At 39.2% G+C, this 17,623-nt stretch overlaps 2 protein-coding genes across 2 annotated transcripts in view; one reads left to right on the plus strand and one right to left on the minus strand.

Moving 5' to 3' along the window:
* The window catches only part of LOC139936608 (uncharacterized), a 33,472-nt gene extending 29,257 nt beyond the window's left edge, over positions 1-4,215 (minus strand). Inside the window, exon 1 of the mRNA XM_071931450.1 lies at positions 4,113-4,215. The gene's annotated coding sequence lies outside the window, so the exon portion shown is untranslated. The remainder of the gene's footprint in view (positions 1-4,112) is intronic.
* Positions 4,216-7,690: 3,475 nt separating this feature from the next.
* Positions 7,691-12,961, plus strand: LOC139936509 (uncharacterized). The gene has a single exon (XM_071931343.1). The coding sequence runs from the start codon at positions 8,746-8,748 to the stop codon at positions 10,129-10,131; it is 1,386 nt and encodes a 461-aa protein (XP_071787444.1). The 5' UTR covers positions 7,691-8,745; the 3' UTR covers positions 10,132-12,961.
* Positions 12,962-17,623: the final 4,662 nt, after the last annotated feature.

Raw genomic sequence — 17,623 nt, forward strand, 5'->3', positions numbered from 1 at the left:
CTCAAGAGCCTTCATCGTGTCTGTGGTCAATACCATTATCTGGCGTCAACTATGCTGTTCATCAACGGTGTTTTTTTCTTTCACTATTATCTCGCAAGTTTGATGACCGATTGAGCTCAAATTTTCACAGGTTTGTTATTTTTTGCGTATGTTGAGATACATCAACTGTGGAGGCTAGTCTTTGAAAATTACCAATAGTGTCCACTGCCTTTAAGCAGCTCTATGAAATTAGGCCCAGGGCTGCCCGCCAGTGCTATCCAAAGGTGGCTACAGGGGAAATGTAAATTTCTAGTGGCGCTCTACATTTCAAAGGGCATCAGGTTACAGACCAAAGGCACAGACGCCATAATAATAATAATAGTTATGCATTTCTAATGCGCCATATATCTAGTGTACAAAACCCTATTCCGAGGGGCAGAACAAAAAACAATACATACAACAAAAAAGATTTTTTGGTTGCTGGATGCTATTTTCGGTCCAAAAGTAGCACAACCAGATGTGCTGTCTAGTCTGGTAACCTGTGTGCACTGAAAATGGCTTCTAAACGCAAGTTGCTGCAACTCTCTCAGTAGGCCGAATACAGTCTGTTATGGAATGATCGTTGTTTTTAAAACCCAACTACATGTACATGTACATGTACCAACCTGGACATAAACAAAGAGGACTAGAGGAATTGAGGATTACAATCTTAGAGTTGGGATTGTCTGGGTTTAAGCTTACAGGTGAGATTTGATTCTCATCTAACCCCTGTATGCTTTGTTTTTGAAAGGGCAAGAGCACCACGAGGCATTTTCTTCATTGGGTAAAAGGCACCCTAGAAGGTAATTAGCGATTTCATGGAGCATTTCAAGGGCATTTAGGGCAATGACCAGGATGCATTGCAATCGCCTTTGTTGCCTCATGAGCCCCTCAAGAGTAGAGTCCAGTGTTTTGACAACAGAAGAGACTGATACGGTTGGAGAAGTCCTCATCATGGTCATTGTTATGAAGGAGCCATGTTGGATAACCCACACACTGGAATGATGAACGCTGGTCCACGATAACGGCTTCTGTGTTTATAGTGTTGGAAGCAGCAATTTTTAAAATGAAAGGTGATACCGATTGAGGATTCCAAATGACAGTGATACATTAGTGTGGTTTTTTTCCCCCAAAAAATTGGGAGGGGGGCTGGAGTTAAGCTCACTGTACGAATAGAGAAAACATGACGAGATCCAAATTTAAAAAAAACACTGTACATGAACTATAAATGATTGTGTAAAGTTTTGCAAATAAGATTGTGTACATTTATAAGATGACCTTTGTGGTTCGTAGAGATGATAGATTTCAATTGATTTGAAATGGTTTTTAATTGCAATCAAATGATATTTGCAGTCAGAGGCTGTTGTGGCTCAAATTACAAGGATGAACAATTCAGAAATCAACCTGAAAACAACAAAATGAAAACCTACTTTGTAATTACAGATCACTTAATCACAACTACAACCAAAACCAGATCGGACTTTATAATTCAAGGCAGGAGTTCAGTACATTAGTAAACTTGTGGTAAATGGAGTTAAGATTTATAAGAGACTTTACACAGTGAATTCAGCCCAGACAGAGTGTGGGCGAGAATGGAGCAAACTGTGTTGCAATCACACACAAAGGCCTAGGACACTCTTTGCACAACATTCACAGGCTTAGGAACTCAAGGGATTTACATTTAATTAGGCAATCATCACAGAGTATAAAACTTTCTTCATGCACGTCATTTACACCTTCATATAACACCCCCGGAACATTCATGATTCACACTTTGTATGCATGGTTAGCGTTCACTCACTTTAGCTTAGGTTACCACTTGACAGACAGATCTCTTCTTTCATAAAAAGCAGCACGCGGCCACTGTCAGTAAGCTTTACATTCAATTTGGCAATCATCACAGAGTATAAAACTTTCTTCATACACGTCATTTACAATATCATGTAACACCCCGGAACATTCATGATTCAGTACACTTTGTGTGCGTGGTTAGTGCTCACTAGCCTATAATACCATTTGACAGCCAGATCTTTTTAACAAAAAGCAGCACGCGACCGGCAAGTGTCAGAAGCTTTACATTCAATTTGGCAATCATCACAGAGTATAATACTTTCTCCATGCACATCATTTACGTACCTCTTCATTTCATGTATCACCCCCGGAACATTCATGAGTCAGTACACATTGTATGCATGGTTAGAGTTCACGTACTGTAGCCTATAATACCATTTGACAGCCAGATCTTTTTTTTTTTTAAACAGCGCGCGAGCATTGAAGCTAAAGTTTCAAACTTAATAGTAGCCGGGTAATAAATATAACATCCTTTTTATTATTTTTAACCACACAACCACGGTTCTGCTGAATGTTTTGTAAGCCTGAAATTGAAGGATTTCAGTCAATGTTTTGGGGTTTGGTTTTGTTGTAAGTCCGTCCACAAACTGAAACTTTTTAATAAAAAGCAGCATGCGTCCAGTGAAGCTAAACTTAAAAAGTAAACTTAAAAACTGTATCAAGCTTAATTATTTGTTACCTGGCTCTGAGCTGAGTGTTTTATAATAGCCTGAAATGGAAGAGCGTCAGTCAATGTTTAGGGGGGTGTTTTGTGTAAGTCAATCTGTGAACAGAAACTTTTAAAGACAAAGCAGCTCATGTGGCAAGTGTCAGTGAAGCTAGAATTAAAAAGTAAACTGATGCTTGGGCTCTAATTATTTTTTACCTGGCTCTGCTGGGTGTTTTATTAGCTTGAAAGTAAAATAGAAGGATGTCACTCTAGATGTTTTTTAACTAAGGTTGTTTTTACATGTTTTTTAAAGGCAGTGGACACTATTGGTAATTACTCAAAATAATTATAAGCATAAAACCTCAATTGCTAACGAGTAATGGGGAGAGGTTGATAGTATAAAACATTGTGAGAAACGGCTCCCTCTGAAATGCAATAGTTTTCGAGAAAGAAGTAATTTTCCACAAATTTGTTTTTGAGACCTCAAGTTTAGAATTTGAGGTCTCGAAATCAAGCATCTGAAAGCACACAACTTTGTGTGACAAGGGTGATTTTTTCATTCATAGTTATCTCGCAACTCCGACGACCAATCAAGCTCAAATTTTCACAGGTTTGTTATTTTATGCATATGTTGAGATGCACCAAGTGAGAAGACTGTTCTTTGACAATTACCAATAGTGTCCATTGTCTTTAACTACATGTAAGGTTGTTTTTAAATGCAGCAGGTGAAGCTAAAGTCAAACAAAATAAATTAACGTTGTATTTATGGTTTACCGGACCGACCTCAATTTTCTTCGGCCAAATTGGCGACCTCAAAACTTTTTCCTGAATGAAAATAAAGTTTTGCTTTTTATTTATTACTGGTGCTGCTCCGAGTGTGTTATTAGCCTGACACGAAACTCACCATGCTGATGTTCCACTCCAACTTTATATTATAGTTGAGACGATTATCAAGTTGGGACGATAAGAGATGTTAAATTTGCATTGGGGATAAAGAATATTAATTTTGGTTTTTACCCATACACCGATACTGTAGTGTTAGCACTGTATACTCAGTACTTTCCCGAGTCCTGTGAAAAAATATCACAGGCATGTTACTCGGGTGCGATTCGAACCCACGACCCTTGCAATTCTAGAGCAGTGTCTTACCAACTAGACTACCAAGGTTGCCCGGTAGCTAGAGGCAGTTCGAATCCTATGTTTTGGCAGCGGGTACCGCAACGATATTAAAAATATTAAAATAAGACTAATAAAAAATAAGAGATGTTAAATTTGCATCGGGGAAAGTACTGAGTATACAGTGCTAACACACATCGGTGTATGGGTAAAAACCAAAATTAATATTCTTTATCCCCGATACAAATTTAACATCTCAAGTTGGGACGATTATCATGTTGGGACGGAACACCGACACTGCCCCCGCCGCCTGTCATGCCTGTGCTTCCTTTCTCATGCATGCTCCTTACAAAATACAAAAATCGTAGCATAAGCATTAGCATGTCTTGTAAAAAAGTCATACGACAGGACAGTGGACCCTTGTTCTACATACAAACAAGACAAAACGAAAACATATACTGCATGTGCTTTTTCGTACCTAATACAGCTCTTGGGTGGTGTTTTCTTCCTCTTTAAGGTCGGCAACTTCCAAGTTCTACCATGGAGGAGGTACAGGTAGAGAGGCTCGTCAAGAAGAAAACAACCCAAAATGAACAGCGCCCTCAAGAGTGAGAGTTAAAAGTGGATGTACTTTTCCCATTGGAAGCGAGAATGACCTTATGACGTCATTTTGTAAATGATTGCATCTTTTAGACATGAAAATATTAACAACCAGGTCCTAGTGGTTAGTCCACTCTTATGTAACAACTCCCCAAACCTGCTGCTACAAATGTACTTGAATAAAGAGGTCTGAAGCAGTGCTTGCATCTTTTAAACATGAAAATAATATAAACAACCAGGTCCCAGTGGTTAGTCCACTCTTATGTAACAACTCCCCAAACCTGCTGCTACAAATGTACTTTAATATAGAGGTCTGAAGCAGTACTGATCTTTTATACATGAAAATATTAACAACCAGGTCCTAGTGGTTAGTCCACTCTTATGTAACAACTCCCCAAACCTGCTGCTAAAAAATGTACTTGAATAAAGAGGTCTGAAGCAGTGCTTGCATCTTTTAAAGATGAAAATATAAACAACCAGGTCCCAGTGGTTAGTCCACTCAAATGTAACAACTCCCCAAACCTGCTGCTACAAATGTACTTGAATAAAGAGGTATGAAGCAGTACTTGCATCTTTTAGACATGAAATCATTAACAACCAGGTCCTAGTGGTTAGTCCACTCTTATGTAACAACTCCCCAAACCTGCTGCGTGGGGAATAGTCGCGAACCGTGCCGGAATGTTCCGAGAGCACACGAAAAGTTCCGAACCGCTGTAGAGGTTAGTTTTTAGTGCCTTCCTTTACGATTTGCCGCGGCCGCGCCCCTCCTGGCCGCAAGTTTGGTTCAACTTTACACATCAGTGACCTAGTAGTTTGTATATATACTGTGATGACTGATGACAATTAAGTAATTTATTAAAAACAATTGGAACTATTTTTTTTTACCATGGTCCTTCTTGACCGTAATTCCTAGAACTGCATGGGACGGGGGAGGGACGGGGGGAGAGACGGGGGGGGGGGGGGGGGCAGACGGGGGGGGGGGGGGGGGGGCAGCGGACAAAAAATATGGACATCTGCGTTTAGTACTAGTACGAAAGTGCAGTGTGAAAAAACCCCAGGTAGGCCCTAGACCTACAGCGCCCCAGTTACTGGGTCTGAGAAATGGATACTTCAGAAGGTCCTAAATTTGGTTTGAAATTAAGCTTAAGAAAACAAAGACTAAAAGGGCATAGGAAACAAAAATTGCCAACATTATTATTGAGCTTTTATCACATCAGGCCCCGCCCGGCCCCATAGAGTCCTCCGCAACCCCCCCCCCCCCCCCCCATTTCCCCAATTGTAAGTTGAGGCATGCATGAGTTTCGCTTGATAAGAATGAAAAATAGTGAAAGAACGTGATGACAATTTAACTTCAGAAACTTGTTGAAAAGAGGTTCGATAACGAGAAACCATGAACAACCATGGAGGAACAACCGACCCTCCAATAATAAAAGCGCGAACAATGTCGGCCTACACTCTACGAACTTTCCAACGTGTTGTTCATAGTATAATGCACAAACCATTATTTATTCTAGATTTCTATTTATGTTTACACTACTTTTTGAAACTGTACAAAGTGATTACAAAAGTTAATAGTCAAATCATGTCTGTTCAGCTGTTACTCGAATTGTTCATAATTTTTAAAAAATATAAAAGATGCGTCACCACCCCTTTCAAAATACTAGTCGGAACTTCTATTTCGAGTTTGATATTGACTTAACCTGTTGCATTCTCAAACGTGCAGTCCCTACACGTTCGAGCATGCAACAGGTTTAATCAATATCAGACTGGATAGATGATAAAGGGGAAAAATATTGCAATATCGTTTGGAAAGAAAGAAAATCGCAACCCGGTGGACATGGGTAATATTACCCCGTGTTGGTTATAGGTACTCCATGTCAGTTTAAGCAAATATTTTTGTATTTCAATGAAACACATTCAATCGATCAAACTATGCAAAATTTTCAGCTAATAGTGCACAACATCTCAGCTTCCTGCACCAACAATTTCATTTCATTTTGATCATACCCCCTTTCATTTATAGGCACTCACAACTAAATGTTCACCGCTCCTCCACAATTGACTTCAGCTCATGCTGCTGGCTTTTACCAAAATCGAATATTAATGGCAACCTATGAATATAAAAACCCGAAGTGATTTTGTCCAGTGATTGCTAATATTTTAGTGAAATTGAATCACTTCTTTTGACTGTTGAATTATGATCGTACGGAGCATTCAATGTAGTTGGCCGAGAAAATCTATATTTAGACAGGAGGCGATAGTTGGCTCATATACTCATCAGCAATAAAACGATAAAGAATTGGTGCAAATACTTAGTAGGCCTTCTCTATAGTAACGGGGTCAACGTATTCCTAAAAATCAATCAATACATACTGTCGTTCATAATTTACATTGCAAGTTAACTTATTGCACGCTTTGATATTATTTTGAACATTAAAATATCATTAACAAATTCTCAGTAATTCTCGAACCCATTCTTCTGTTGATCAGGAACACCACGCTTTAGTAAGGCGCCGTTTGTTGCCTTGTCATTTCTACACCAACCAGCATTCATACGACTAGAAGGCATAACAATGAGAGTCAATTCTAAACTGAACTTGGGTTTGCCCTTAAAGGCACTGGACACTATTGGTAATTGTCAAAGACCAGTCTTTTCACTTGGTGTATCTCAAGATGCATTACATAACAAACCTGTGAAAATTTGAACTTAATTGGTCGTCGAAGTTGCGAGAAAATAATGGAAGAAAAACACCCTTGTCGCAAAAGTTTTGTACTTTCAGCAGATGCATAAATTCGAGACCTCAGCTGAGGTCTCGAATTCAATTCAAATATTTTTTTGGTAAGAAATTACTTCTTTCTAAAAAAAAACTAAGTTACCTCAGAGGGAGCTGTACATTGTTTTATACTACCAACAGTTCTCCATTGCTCGTTACCAAGTAAGTTGTTATAATGCTAAAAATGATTTTGGGTAATTACAAATAGTGTTCCATGCCTTTAAATCTCATGTTTGAATTCTTGATTGTATGTGCTTAGGTACTTTTAATTCCGAAAAGTAGCCTATTTTCCAATCATTTTTATGTTGGAGCCTTTATTTCAAACGCACACCAAATTATCTTCCCAGCAGTGTAAACTCTCGTTTCAAAACAAACACGGCCATTCCAAACCAAAAAATCCATACTTGTATTGACTGAATGGCACATATTTCTCTATCCTATCGTCTCCCCGCAAAAACGGGTAAATAACAAAACAATGTCAGCCGTATTTTACCGGAGTCAACAAAACCCTCCCAGCCAACTCGCTGTCTAACCCCCCTGTTTGGTAGAGTGGAGTCTCTCTGTTGTGCGTCTCCATGGTAGGGGTGTTTTTTGTAGCCCTATAATAATAGGTTAAACTCATTCACCGAATCACACAATAGAGGTTTACAATAGGCAATTGCCAACACAGGTTCACCATCTCATAGCAGGGTATCACTATATCAGTGGCAGCAAGTAACTTCGGCGATCAAATTAAATTGATTTTTGTTTGTCTGTACAAGGTGACTAAAATTCAAAAGGAGAGAAGAACAAGAGAAAGAAAAAAACACTTAAATTTATTCGGCTGACTGGACCGGACGGACCATTGCATCGTGTGATTAGTTAGGAACCAAGCAGTTCAAAACGGGATTCTGATAATAGAGTTCTGACATAGCACCATCAACTTTTATAAATCGATTTGGGATTATTTTTTGGAGTTGGTGCATCTTCATTTTTGCTAGCCGGTCAACAGCTTTGCAGAGTGAGAATTGCCATGTCAGGAAAGACCTCCACTCGGCAGTAAAGGAACAGTCTGCTTCAAAACATTTCAGAGATGTGATTTACTAATTTGCATCTGAGTTAATATGTCTCCGCTTCGTTTACAAACTGGATCATATTTACAGAGCTTGACGGACGACAGGAGTACGTGCGTGATGGGACGAATGTAATTTGACTGAGAACATGAAGTGTTCATTCTACGTAAACTTGAGTTGTCCTCTAATGTGATTTTGATTAGTCAAGTTGAGCCGTTTACTTAGTTGTTGGCAGGTGGTTATTGGCAAAACCAACATGCATTTTGAACACCATGGAGATGAACTTTGCAGTCTACCGTAATACACCGTTATGAATACTATACAAAGAGGCTGTTGAGTAACGCTGGAGTGCTAAACATGATGTTGAGTACACTTAATGGCATGCTTCAATGACTACTTCATAGGATAGGGTTGACTCAGTGAGTCTAGTTGGGGTTTTACACACAATTAAAATAACCGAAAATGTGTATTTCAACGTCTGTCAGAGAGACTGAAAACTATTTTGTGAAACAACTATTTTTAAACATCAAATTGTGTGAAGGTTCAACTAGTATTCCTGTGAAAGACAAAACACTATGTATTTTCGCATGGACGGATCTGTTTTGAACAAAAGTAAAGTATGTGTACATGTACTTTTCTTTCTAAAGAAAATAACTTTTATTTGTCAACTATCGTCTAAACTGAAATGGGTTCCCGCGCCGAGAAAAAGCAGCCAGGCGCTCTTGTCGGCGAGAAATCTCAGACAGTCTACTCCGCAAACTGGAAACTGGACACCATGTTACAGAAGAACTTACAAATGCTGGACGTCTCTAAGCATCGAGTTGGCCACCGGATCTCCATGGACCAGAGAGTGGTAAACAAGCGGTTCCAGATCAAACTCAACCGTTCCAAACTCACCCATGCCCGGATGACGGGAAACAGGGAGCTCCTACGAGAGTTGATACACCGAGACAACTACACCTTCAACACGAGCGTCGGCGGTCAGGACGACAAATACACTGTCAAGATCAGCCCGACTCACACCCTGAACCAACAGTCTTCCGAGGAAGAAGGCATGGATAAGGAGGCCCTTAAATACGGGAACGGGAAGGGGGTCAGACCTGCTGCCACCTCCATCGTGGTAGTTGAACCGACTGGGAATGACCGGCTGCGGAGCAGCACAAATGCTGTTTATAAACCGGGAACTGAAGCAGTTCCTCTTGGTAACAACAACAAGAGACCCAAGAGTACGAACAACAGGCCACCGAGTTCGAACAACATGCCGACAAGTCCGAACAACAGACCCACGAGTTCGGTGTCGATCGCTCCCAGGACAATCACGAGGAGGCCGGCGACTGCTGTGACGGCTCGCCCCCGGCAAACGCTTCAATCGAACCCATCAACGGGCGGAGTGGTGCACGGTAACCCCGAAAACGCGACGAAAACACGAAATGAGCATGTTGATTCCAATCAAACAAACTCTAGAACTAGACCCAAAACCGCAATGCCTGGCTTCTCAAAGACCAGCAGTGTTGCCAAACCTGCCAGGCCCAAAACGGCCGTGGCAAGACCGACTGACAAAAAAGGTAATGACCATCTCAAAGCCCCGACACCGGAAGGTCAAAACCCATCCCCGCACTCAAGATCCAACTCGTCCACCAACCCCCAGAAAAAACGGCCACAGAGCAAGCAGAAACACACCATGCCGAGCATCTTCGGAGAAGAAAAACGACCGACACTCCTGGATCTGAATAAGGAGCGTCTGCACAGAGCGAACTTCCCGGACCGGGTCAAGTCATTCGCGGGGACACTCTCTGGCCTCCAAACAGACCCCGATCAAACGGTAGACTATTACACCCTGAGATTGCTCGAGAACCTTCAGTGTGCCAGTCGAAAGGGTCCCCGGGAGTACACCGAGAGCGACGCGGAGAGGAGGGACGCGGACCGCAGTATCGGAAACCTAAACGCGCTGAATATGACTTTTGGTGACGTCACCATGGAACTTGGTAATCATAAACATAACACTAATCCACCCGTGAGAGCAACATTAAGGGCTTGGGAGTCAGATGATGATGATGATAAAAAAGGCTAAGTTTTTCAAATAGTTATAGTTCTATTTTTGGCATCAATATTTTAATGCAAAACCTTTCATTGTGTGTTTTTATGTAGAGTATTCAGATTTTATTTATTTATGGCGTAATGCAATCAGTGACATAAGCACTCCTGTTGGTGTCAACATTTAAAGTATTTTCTCTAATACAACATTTATCTTTATGGCTCACCGAGTGATGATCATAAACAACAACAAAATCTGTTGACAAAATATATTGGAATTGGAGGAAAATAAAATGGCTGCACTGTTAATTATACCGTATTGGATGGATTGCAATCACTCGGGGAAATTGGTTTAAACTTGGTTTTTAACTCGATTTTTTGTCTTCACATTTATGACTCATTAATTAGGTATTAGACAGGATGGGTAGAGCTGGGGAAAGTAGACACAGACAGTGTTCACATGAAATGACAAACTTGTGAGAATTCGGCCTTTTTTGTTGTGGGAGCAAATTCTGAAGACAGAAAATAGTGGACAAGCGAGCTCAAGTTTTGGCTATATTCACACATTTTCCTTAATTGTGGTTTTCAAAACTTAAATCAGCTGTTTCCATTTTTGTTTTCAGAACAGTTATTTGGAATATGACTTTATTTCAGACGTACATAATTTCACAGAAAATGGTTCCAGTATGAACTTAACGGCAGTGGACACTATTGGTAACTACTTAAAATAATTATTAGCATAAAACCTTTCTTGGTAACGAGTAATGGGTAGAGGTTGATAGTATAAAACAGTGTGAGAAACGGCTCCCTCTAAAGTGATGTAGTTTTCGAGAAAGAAGTAATTTTCTTAGATGGTTGATTTCGAGGCCTCAGATTTAAAATTTGAGGTCTCGAAATCAAGCATCTGAAAGCACACAACTTCGTGTGACAAGGGTGTTTTTTCTTTTATTATTATCTCGTAACTTTGACGACCAATTGAGTTCAAATGTTCACAGATTAGTTATTTTATGCATATGGTGAGATACACCAAGTGTGAAGGTTAGTCTTTGACAATTACCAATAGTGTCCAGTGCATTGTATCGGTAGTTAGCTTTCAGACTAATATTAAAAAGCGTTATCCATATACCAATCCTTTGCAAAACATTTTGAAGTAGGACTACTCCGAACAAATATTTCACCTGGGGATCGGTCCTAGTTCAAATTGTACATTGTATTAGATGAACAAAAATTCGGATAAAACATTTTTTTCTTTCTGACAATCATCCTAAAAATAATTAAACATATAATGGCCTCGACGATTAATTTTGTTCGTTTTTAATGAATGAGTTAAATTTCATTCATGCTTTCAAACTATATTCATTGATTGGTTATAGGCCACCGACTTCAAATCTTAAAGGTACTGTCAGAATTGGTAATTACTAAAAAAAAAATCATAATTGTTAGAATAAAAACTTACTTGGTAACGAGTAATGGAGAGCTGTTGATGGTATATGATAAGTAACGTAGTTTTTGAGAAAGAAGTAATTTCTCAAAGAAATATTTCATTTGAATATTAAAGGCAGTGGACACTATTGGTAATTACTCAAAATAATGATTAGCATAAAACTTTACTTGGTCATGAGTAATAGGGAGAGGTTGATGGTATAAAACATTGTGAGAAACGGCTCCCTCTGAAGTGACATAGTTTTCGAGAAACAAGTATTTTTCCACGAATTTGATTTCGAGACCTCAAGTTTAGAATTTGAGGTCATTAAATCAACCATCTAAAAGCACACAACTTCGTGTGACAAGGGTGTTTTTTCTTTAATTATTATCTCGCAACTTCGACGACCGATTGAGCTCAAATTTTCACAGGTTTGTTGTTTTATGTATATGTTGAGATACACCAAGTGAGAAGACTGGTCTTTGACAATTACCAATAGTGTCCACTGTCTTTAAGAGACCCCAGCTGATGTCTAGGATTCAAGAAAGCACATTACTTGTGCGACAAGTGCGTTTTTTCTTCCATTGTTCTCTCGCAAATTTGACGAACTATTGAGTCAAAGTTTAAACAGGTTTGTAACTATGTTATGCATAATATGTTGATGTACTTTGGTATAATATACCAAAGGAGGCGTCCAGTGCCTTTAAAGGTGGACACCTTTGGTAATTGCCAAAGACTAGTCTTCTCACTTGGTCTACTCATTGCATACACAATAACAAATTTGTGAAAAGTTTGGTTCAATTGGTTATTGAATTTGCAAAAGAATGATGAAGGAAAAAAACACTAAACTACATTATTTCAGAGGGACTACCAACAGCTATACATTGCTCATTACCAAGTCGGTTTTTATTATTTCGAGTAATTACCAATAGTGTACAGCCTTTAATGCATGAGTTAATTCACGTTCATGCTTTCAAATGACATTATTGATTGATTCGTTGAGTATTTGGTAAAGGCCCCCACTGAATGCACTGTTATCTTAAAGTACACTATTTTTGTTATGTTGTGTTGACTGAGGGACAAACAATGTAAATCTAATCTCAGATGACGTCACTCGTCTGAGTTTTTTTAAATGTGACTTTTCTTCTGACGTATTTGCTGGCCTCGGTGGTTGTGCATGTGTTAGCTCTAGTATGTTATTTGTGTAGCCGTGATTATTGTGCAAATTCATCTTTCAACTTGGCTTTAAGGCCATTCGTGGCAATAATGTAGTGCAAGGTAAAACATCTTTTATAGATATATGTTGACAAAGTTATTTTTTTTATTTTTTTTCCAAAAAAATAGTTAATGGCCTGACGTTTCGACCGTAGCAGGGTCATTCGCGGAGGCTGTGTATTTTTGTGTACCAATTTCTGTGAAATTGTGTAGCAATAGTTCCATTAAATGGGCAAGCTCATGTTTGCTTTTTTTTACAGAATGAAAATGTTCGAGGTTTTTATTTGTGTGGTCTTAAAAAGGTGTGGGGAGGGAAGGGCATGCCTTGAGCTTGGCTCTTGAAGGGGCACAGCAATTTCCCTTTTGTACAGTGGCACCCCTTTGAGGAAAGTGTAAGTTTGCACAGGGCACCACGGCAATTGCTGTGGGTATCATTGTGTGTTATTTCGAGGCTTGGAAGGGGTTAACGTATGTTTCTTAAGGAATCCTAAATCCACTCGCATTAAAGGAACACGTTGCCTTGGATCGGACGAGTTGGTCACTCAAAAGCGTTTGAAACCGTTTGTTATGAAATATATATGGTTAGAAAGATCTTTAAAAGGAGGATATAATGACCCACACAAGTATCACTCAAAATTGCACGGTTTTCTTTTTACGTCGCGAACTATCACGGTCGGCCATTTATGGGAGTCAAAATTTTGACTCCCATAAATGGCCGACCGTGTTATTGGACGAGGTAAAAAGCAAACCACGCAATTTCGAGGCATATTTGTGTAGATCATTGTATTCTACTTTTACATCATCTTTCTAACCATATGCATTTTATAACAAACGGTCACAAAACGCTTTTCAAAGACCAACTCGACCGATCCCAGGCAACGTGTTCCTTTAATTTACCAGTAAATTTACTGATGCAGCTAGTTACCGAAAAAGCCCATCACAACAGCTCTAACCATTTCTATTTGGACGATGTCTACATGCGCTCAATCTATCGTTCATCTTGCATCTTAAATCCTCTTCGATAATCCACACTTTATCCTTCTGAAGACGGCACAGTATTCTTATAAATATAATACCATATAGGATCGTATCTACATTAAAGGCGCTGGACATCTTTGGTTTTTGTCAAAGACCAGTGTTCTCACTCTGGTATATCCAAACATAATATGCATAAAATAACAAACCCGTAAAAATTGAGACTCAATTGGTCATCGAAGCTGCAAGAAAACATAGAAAGAAAAACACTCTTGTTGCACAAATGTGTGTGCTTACAGATGCATATAGTAAAAGGTTTCAGCTGAAGTATTTTATAATTTGAGTGAGAAATAACATCTTTCTCAAAAACTACGTTACTTCAGAGGGAGCCGTTTATTCTGACAAGTGACAATAGTACTATCAACAGCTCTCCATCGCTCGTTACCAAGTAAAAGTTTACAATCATTTTGAGTTAGTTACAAATAGTGTCCAGTGCCTTTAAAGATGAGAGAGCTGATAGAGGGAGGGTAAACCGACACTAAGCTCGTTCAGAATCTTGTCTTAGTCTATCACTCTCGTCCATTTCACTTGCATAGTAACCGAATCGCATCTGGGATTTGAAGGAATATCCCCCAAACACACGACCCAAGAGTCCGTGACTTGTTTTGACCGTTGAATGTTCTCTAAACACGGGTTGAAGATGAGCCGGGTATCGGCCGGGTAGCCAAGGTAAGCCACGGAGATTTCAATCTGGGGATTTACTTAAGCTGTGGCTTAGGCTTTTCTTAAGGATAATCGCATGGATTTTATAAATGCAAAATCCTAGACGGTTTTCTAGTGTGTGTTTAAAGAGAGAACGTGCATTTTGAAGCGAGGTAGTGCTGGTTTGTGAAGACCTGTACTTCTTGTCAACGCTCATAAGGGGATCTAGAGGACGTTGGCAGGACCTTTGTGGTTTCTGAAATGAGTTGTCATGTTCTCTGACAAACAAAACAATATCTGTTTGACATTGTTGCTAAAGTACATGAAGGGTGGATTATCTGTAATGCACTTTCATGGAACAACCCAAGGGAGTGAGAATTTTATTTGAGGCAAAGACTACAAACAGAGGGCGTGTATCTCAGTGAGTTTATTGGTACACCAACATATATACCAAGTTCCTCGTAGCACAGCAAGCACCAATGCTGAATATTAAGTGTTGAATATTTAAAAAATACTTGAAAATATAAAGGCTTGAAAAAAAACCATACATACATTTTTGACAACTTAACTTGATTTTTCTTCCAAATATTAATTTGTAATTTTTTCTTTTGAGATAGACCCATCGAAAAGGAACACCCACCAAAAAGAAAAGAAAAGAGAAAGAAAATAAACCCACCCTGCACGAGTAATCTAGCCAGAGTCCATCTTGGAAACATTACCCCACGCCTTTTAGGAAAGTATATGGTCAGAGGGCTATGAGTACCAAACGCCCTGAGTAGAAAGGTTAAGCAGAAATGATTTGTCCTCTGGAAAATGTAGGAACAGTTTAGTGAGTGCAATGGCTGACCTAAATGTACATGTACATATAGTAAAATAATAAAGTTTTCAGGCTATAACGAAATATGTTCTGAATATAAGTCAGAATATGGGAAGAATTTCATGCCCGGTTGAAAGTCAGGACATGTGCACAATTATATTATATTGGACCATTTTCCAACAGTCCTCAAAAGTGATCACCTAAACATCTATGGCAGTAAAGTTAGTTTCAGCACGGTTTGATATTGCATATTAGACATTCACATAATAGTTTGTACAACGCACGTGGTGTCCCAGTCAGCCCGCATCGTTGAATCGCGATTATCCACTCACAAAATGAGTACTAAATAATCTTCGGCAAAATCCCAAATAATCCCAAGTCATTGCCCGAAGCGTTGAAGCTAAGCGGTAAAAGCTGTTGTAATCTTTTAAGAAGCTTTATGGAATTGTTACATTATGGTCACTTCGTCTTAAGTTTTCTCCTTCTTTTTCGAACGGGATAACTTCAAAGGAGGGGGTTTGTATTTTCTGCATAGCTGTACATGCAGTTCTCTCGACTGAAATATAATTGCATGTTTTTGTGTGGAACTCGATTTAAAGAGCGTGTGCATTTTTTTTGCTCATTACAAAAGGCCGATTCTTGGATTGACAATGTACAATTTCCAAAAGTAGTTTTGCAAATGCTGTAAATTTCGTTCAAACGGGTACGGTATACATAGCGGCTCTAGAAACACGGCACGCTAAACATTTTCTACATTCAACATTATTTCAACATTCAACATATTTTAAACATTCAACAATCCACAATCAATTCCGAAATTAATAGGCCCAGGAGTCAGGTGCCACGAGTAAACAACATCAGTTCGCAAACCTTTGTGTCGACGACCTGCCAAGTATTCCACGCGTAGGCCACTTTAAACAAAACCATATATATGAACACGTCCCCTCCGCGCTTAATTTATTCACGAATTCCATATTTTAATTACCACAAAAGCTGTCCGCCAAAACTCTTCGCAGATCTTGTTTTTCGCCAATTCCATACTTTAATTTTTTGAGAGGCCCTGAAAGGATAGTTCACGAATTGCATTTATTTAACGTTAATAACAAATCTCTTTCGCAGTATCGGTAGTTATAAGTCTTAACTAGAACACAAGTAAAATGACCCGAATAAACACAGCCAGTAATTGCGCGCGGGTGGGTATTAATTGGCAATTAAAAACCACTTTAACTTGCGGTTGTTCAACTCGGCTCCTTGGGGGAAAAACAACTGCACTGTGTAAGCACACATCAGGTCAGTATACGATCAACTCAAGCCCATGGGAATCGTTCCTAGTTTTTAGTCTTGCAGGGAAAATCTATTCCTGTCAAAAGGTTATCATTATCATATTTACAACAAACCTCTTTAGAAACTACGTAAAATCATGCCTTTTCGATCAGTGATCTGCGCAACTTAGTCCTCGATATCATTGTAATTTATGTAATCGAAGATAAACATTGGTGATTTAAGTGTTCTTAAAATTGATTTTGTTTTTCATGGATGCTAGTTTTCTTCGCGGTAACATGCCAAGCAACACGATGTGAGAGAGGTTTTAGAAGTATGGTTTTTTTTAAAGTCCGTTTTTTTATTTGCATGCGCAAGAGGCAATCGAAAGGCCGCGCCACAGCGCTTAAAAGAAGTCGAAATAAAATGTGTATTTCTCTGTAATGGAAGATTTATTCCGTCTCTGAAGAACGGGAAAAAGAGCCACTGCGATATGACACAAGGAGACCGTGTTAAAAGATATGAGCCCATCTGTATTGATCCTGTATTACTTTACCTACGGAGAGAGCCACTCTCCTCATATATTGACGACCGTTTTACATTTAGTCATCGATCGGTCTAAATGGTTTCCCACCGGGCATCGAGACGCGCAAGACGGCAGGGGAAACTGGAGCAGTTCACGCGATGCGTTGTTTTGGGGGAAATGTGTTTTTCTATCATCATAATTTTTTTCTTCCTTTATTTGCTTGACTTTTGAGCACGATGTGCTTTTGACTTCGGAGTGGTTGAGGAGCGAATGTATGTAGCTTTGACTTTGGTTGTTTGCGACGGGAAAGTTGGATGACATGTTTACAGCACTGATGGATATAGGCCCCTTCGCCGAAATGATACGCCTAAATAATATGAGGGTAAAACAAACATGAACAAAACTCAAACAAAACAAAAAACATTTCATGCCTTCACTGTAATGGTTTTTTTTTATTCCAGACACAGGCACAGCCTTTGCAAAAGGTTTTCAGTCTCAACTTGCTGTATATTGAGTTTTACCCTATGTTGTCGTTTTCTCGTGATTTTCTAAAAATTACACTTTTACAAATTTTATAATGCATTTTTAAGCACAACTTGCTAGGCATTAAA

Source organism: Asterias amurensis, chromosome 4, assembly GCF_032118995.1.
Source record: "Asterias amurensis chromosome 4, ASM3211899v1".
Lineage (NCBI taxonomy): Eukaryota > Metazoa > Echinodermata > Asteroidea > Forcipulatida > Asteriidae > Asterias > Asterias amurensis.

Bases quoted from the DNA above. Each gene is read 5' to 3' on its own strand.
- LOC139936509 (XM_071931343.1), top strand. From the start codon at position 8,746: ATGGGTTCCCGCGCCGAGAAAAAGCAGCCAGGCGCTCTTGTCGGCGAG.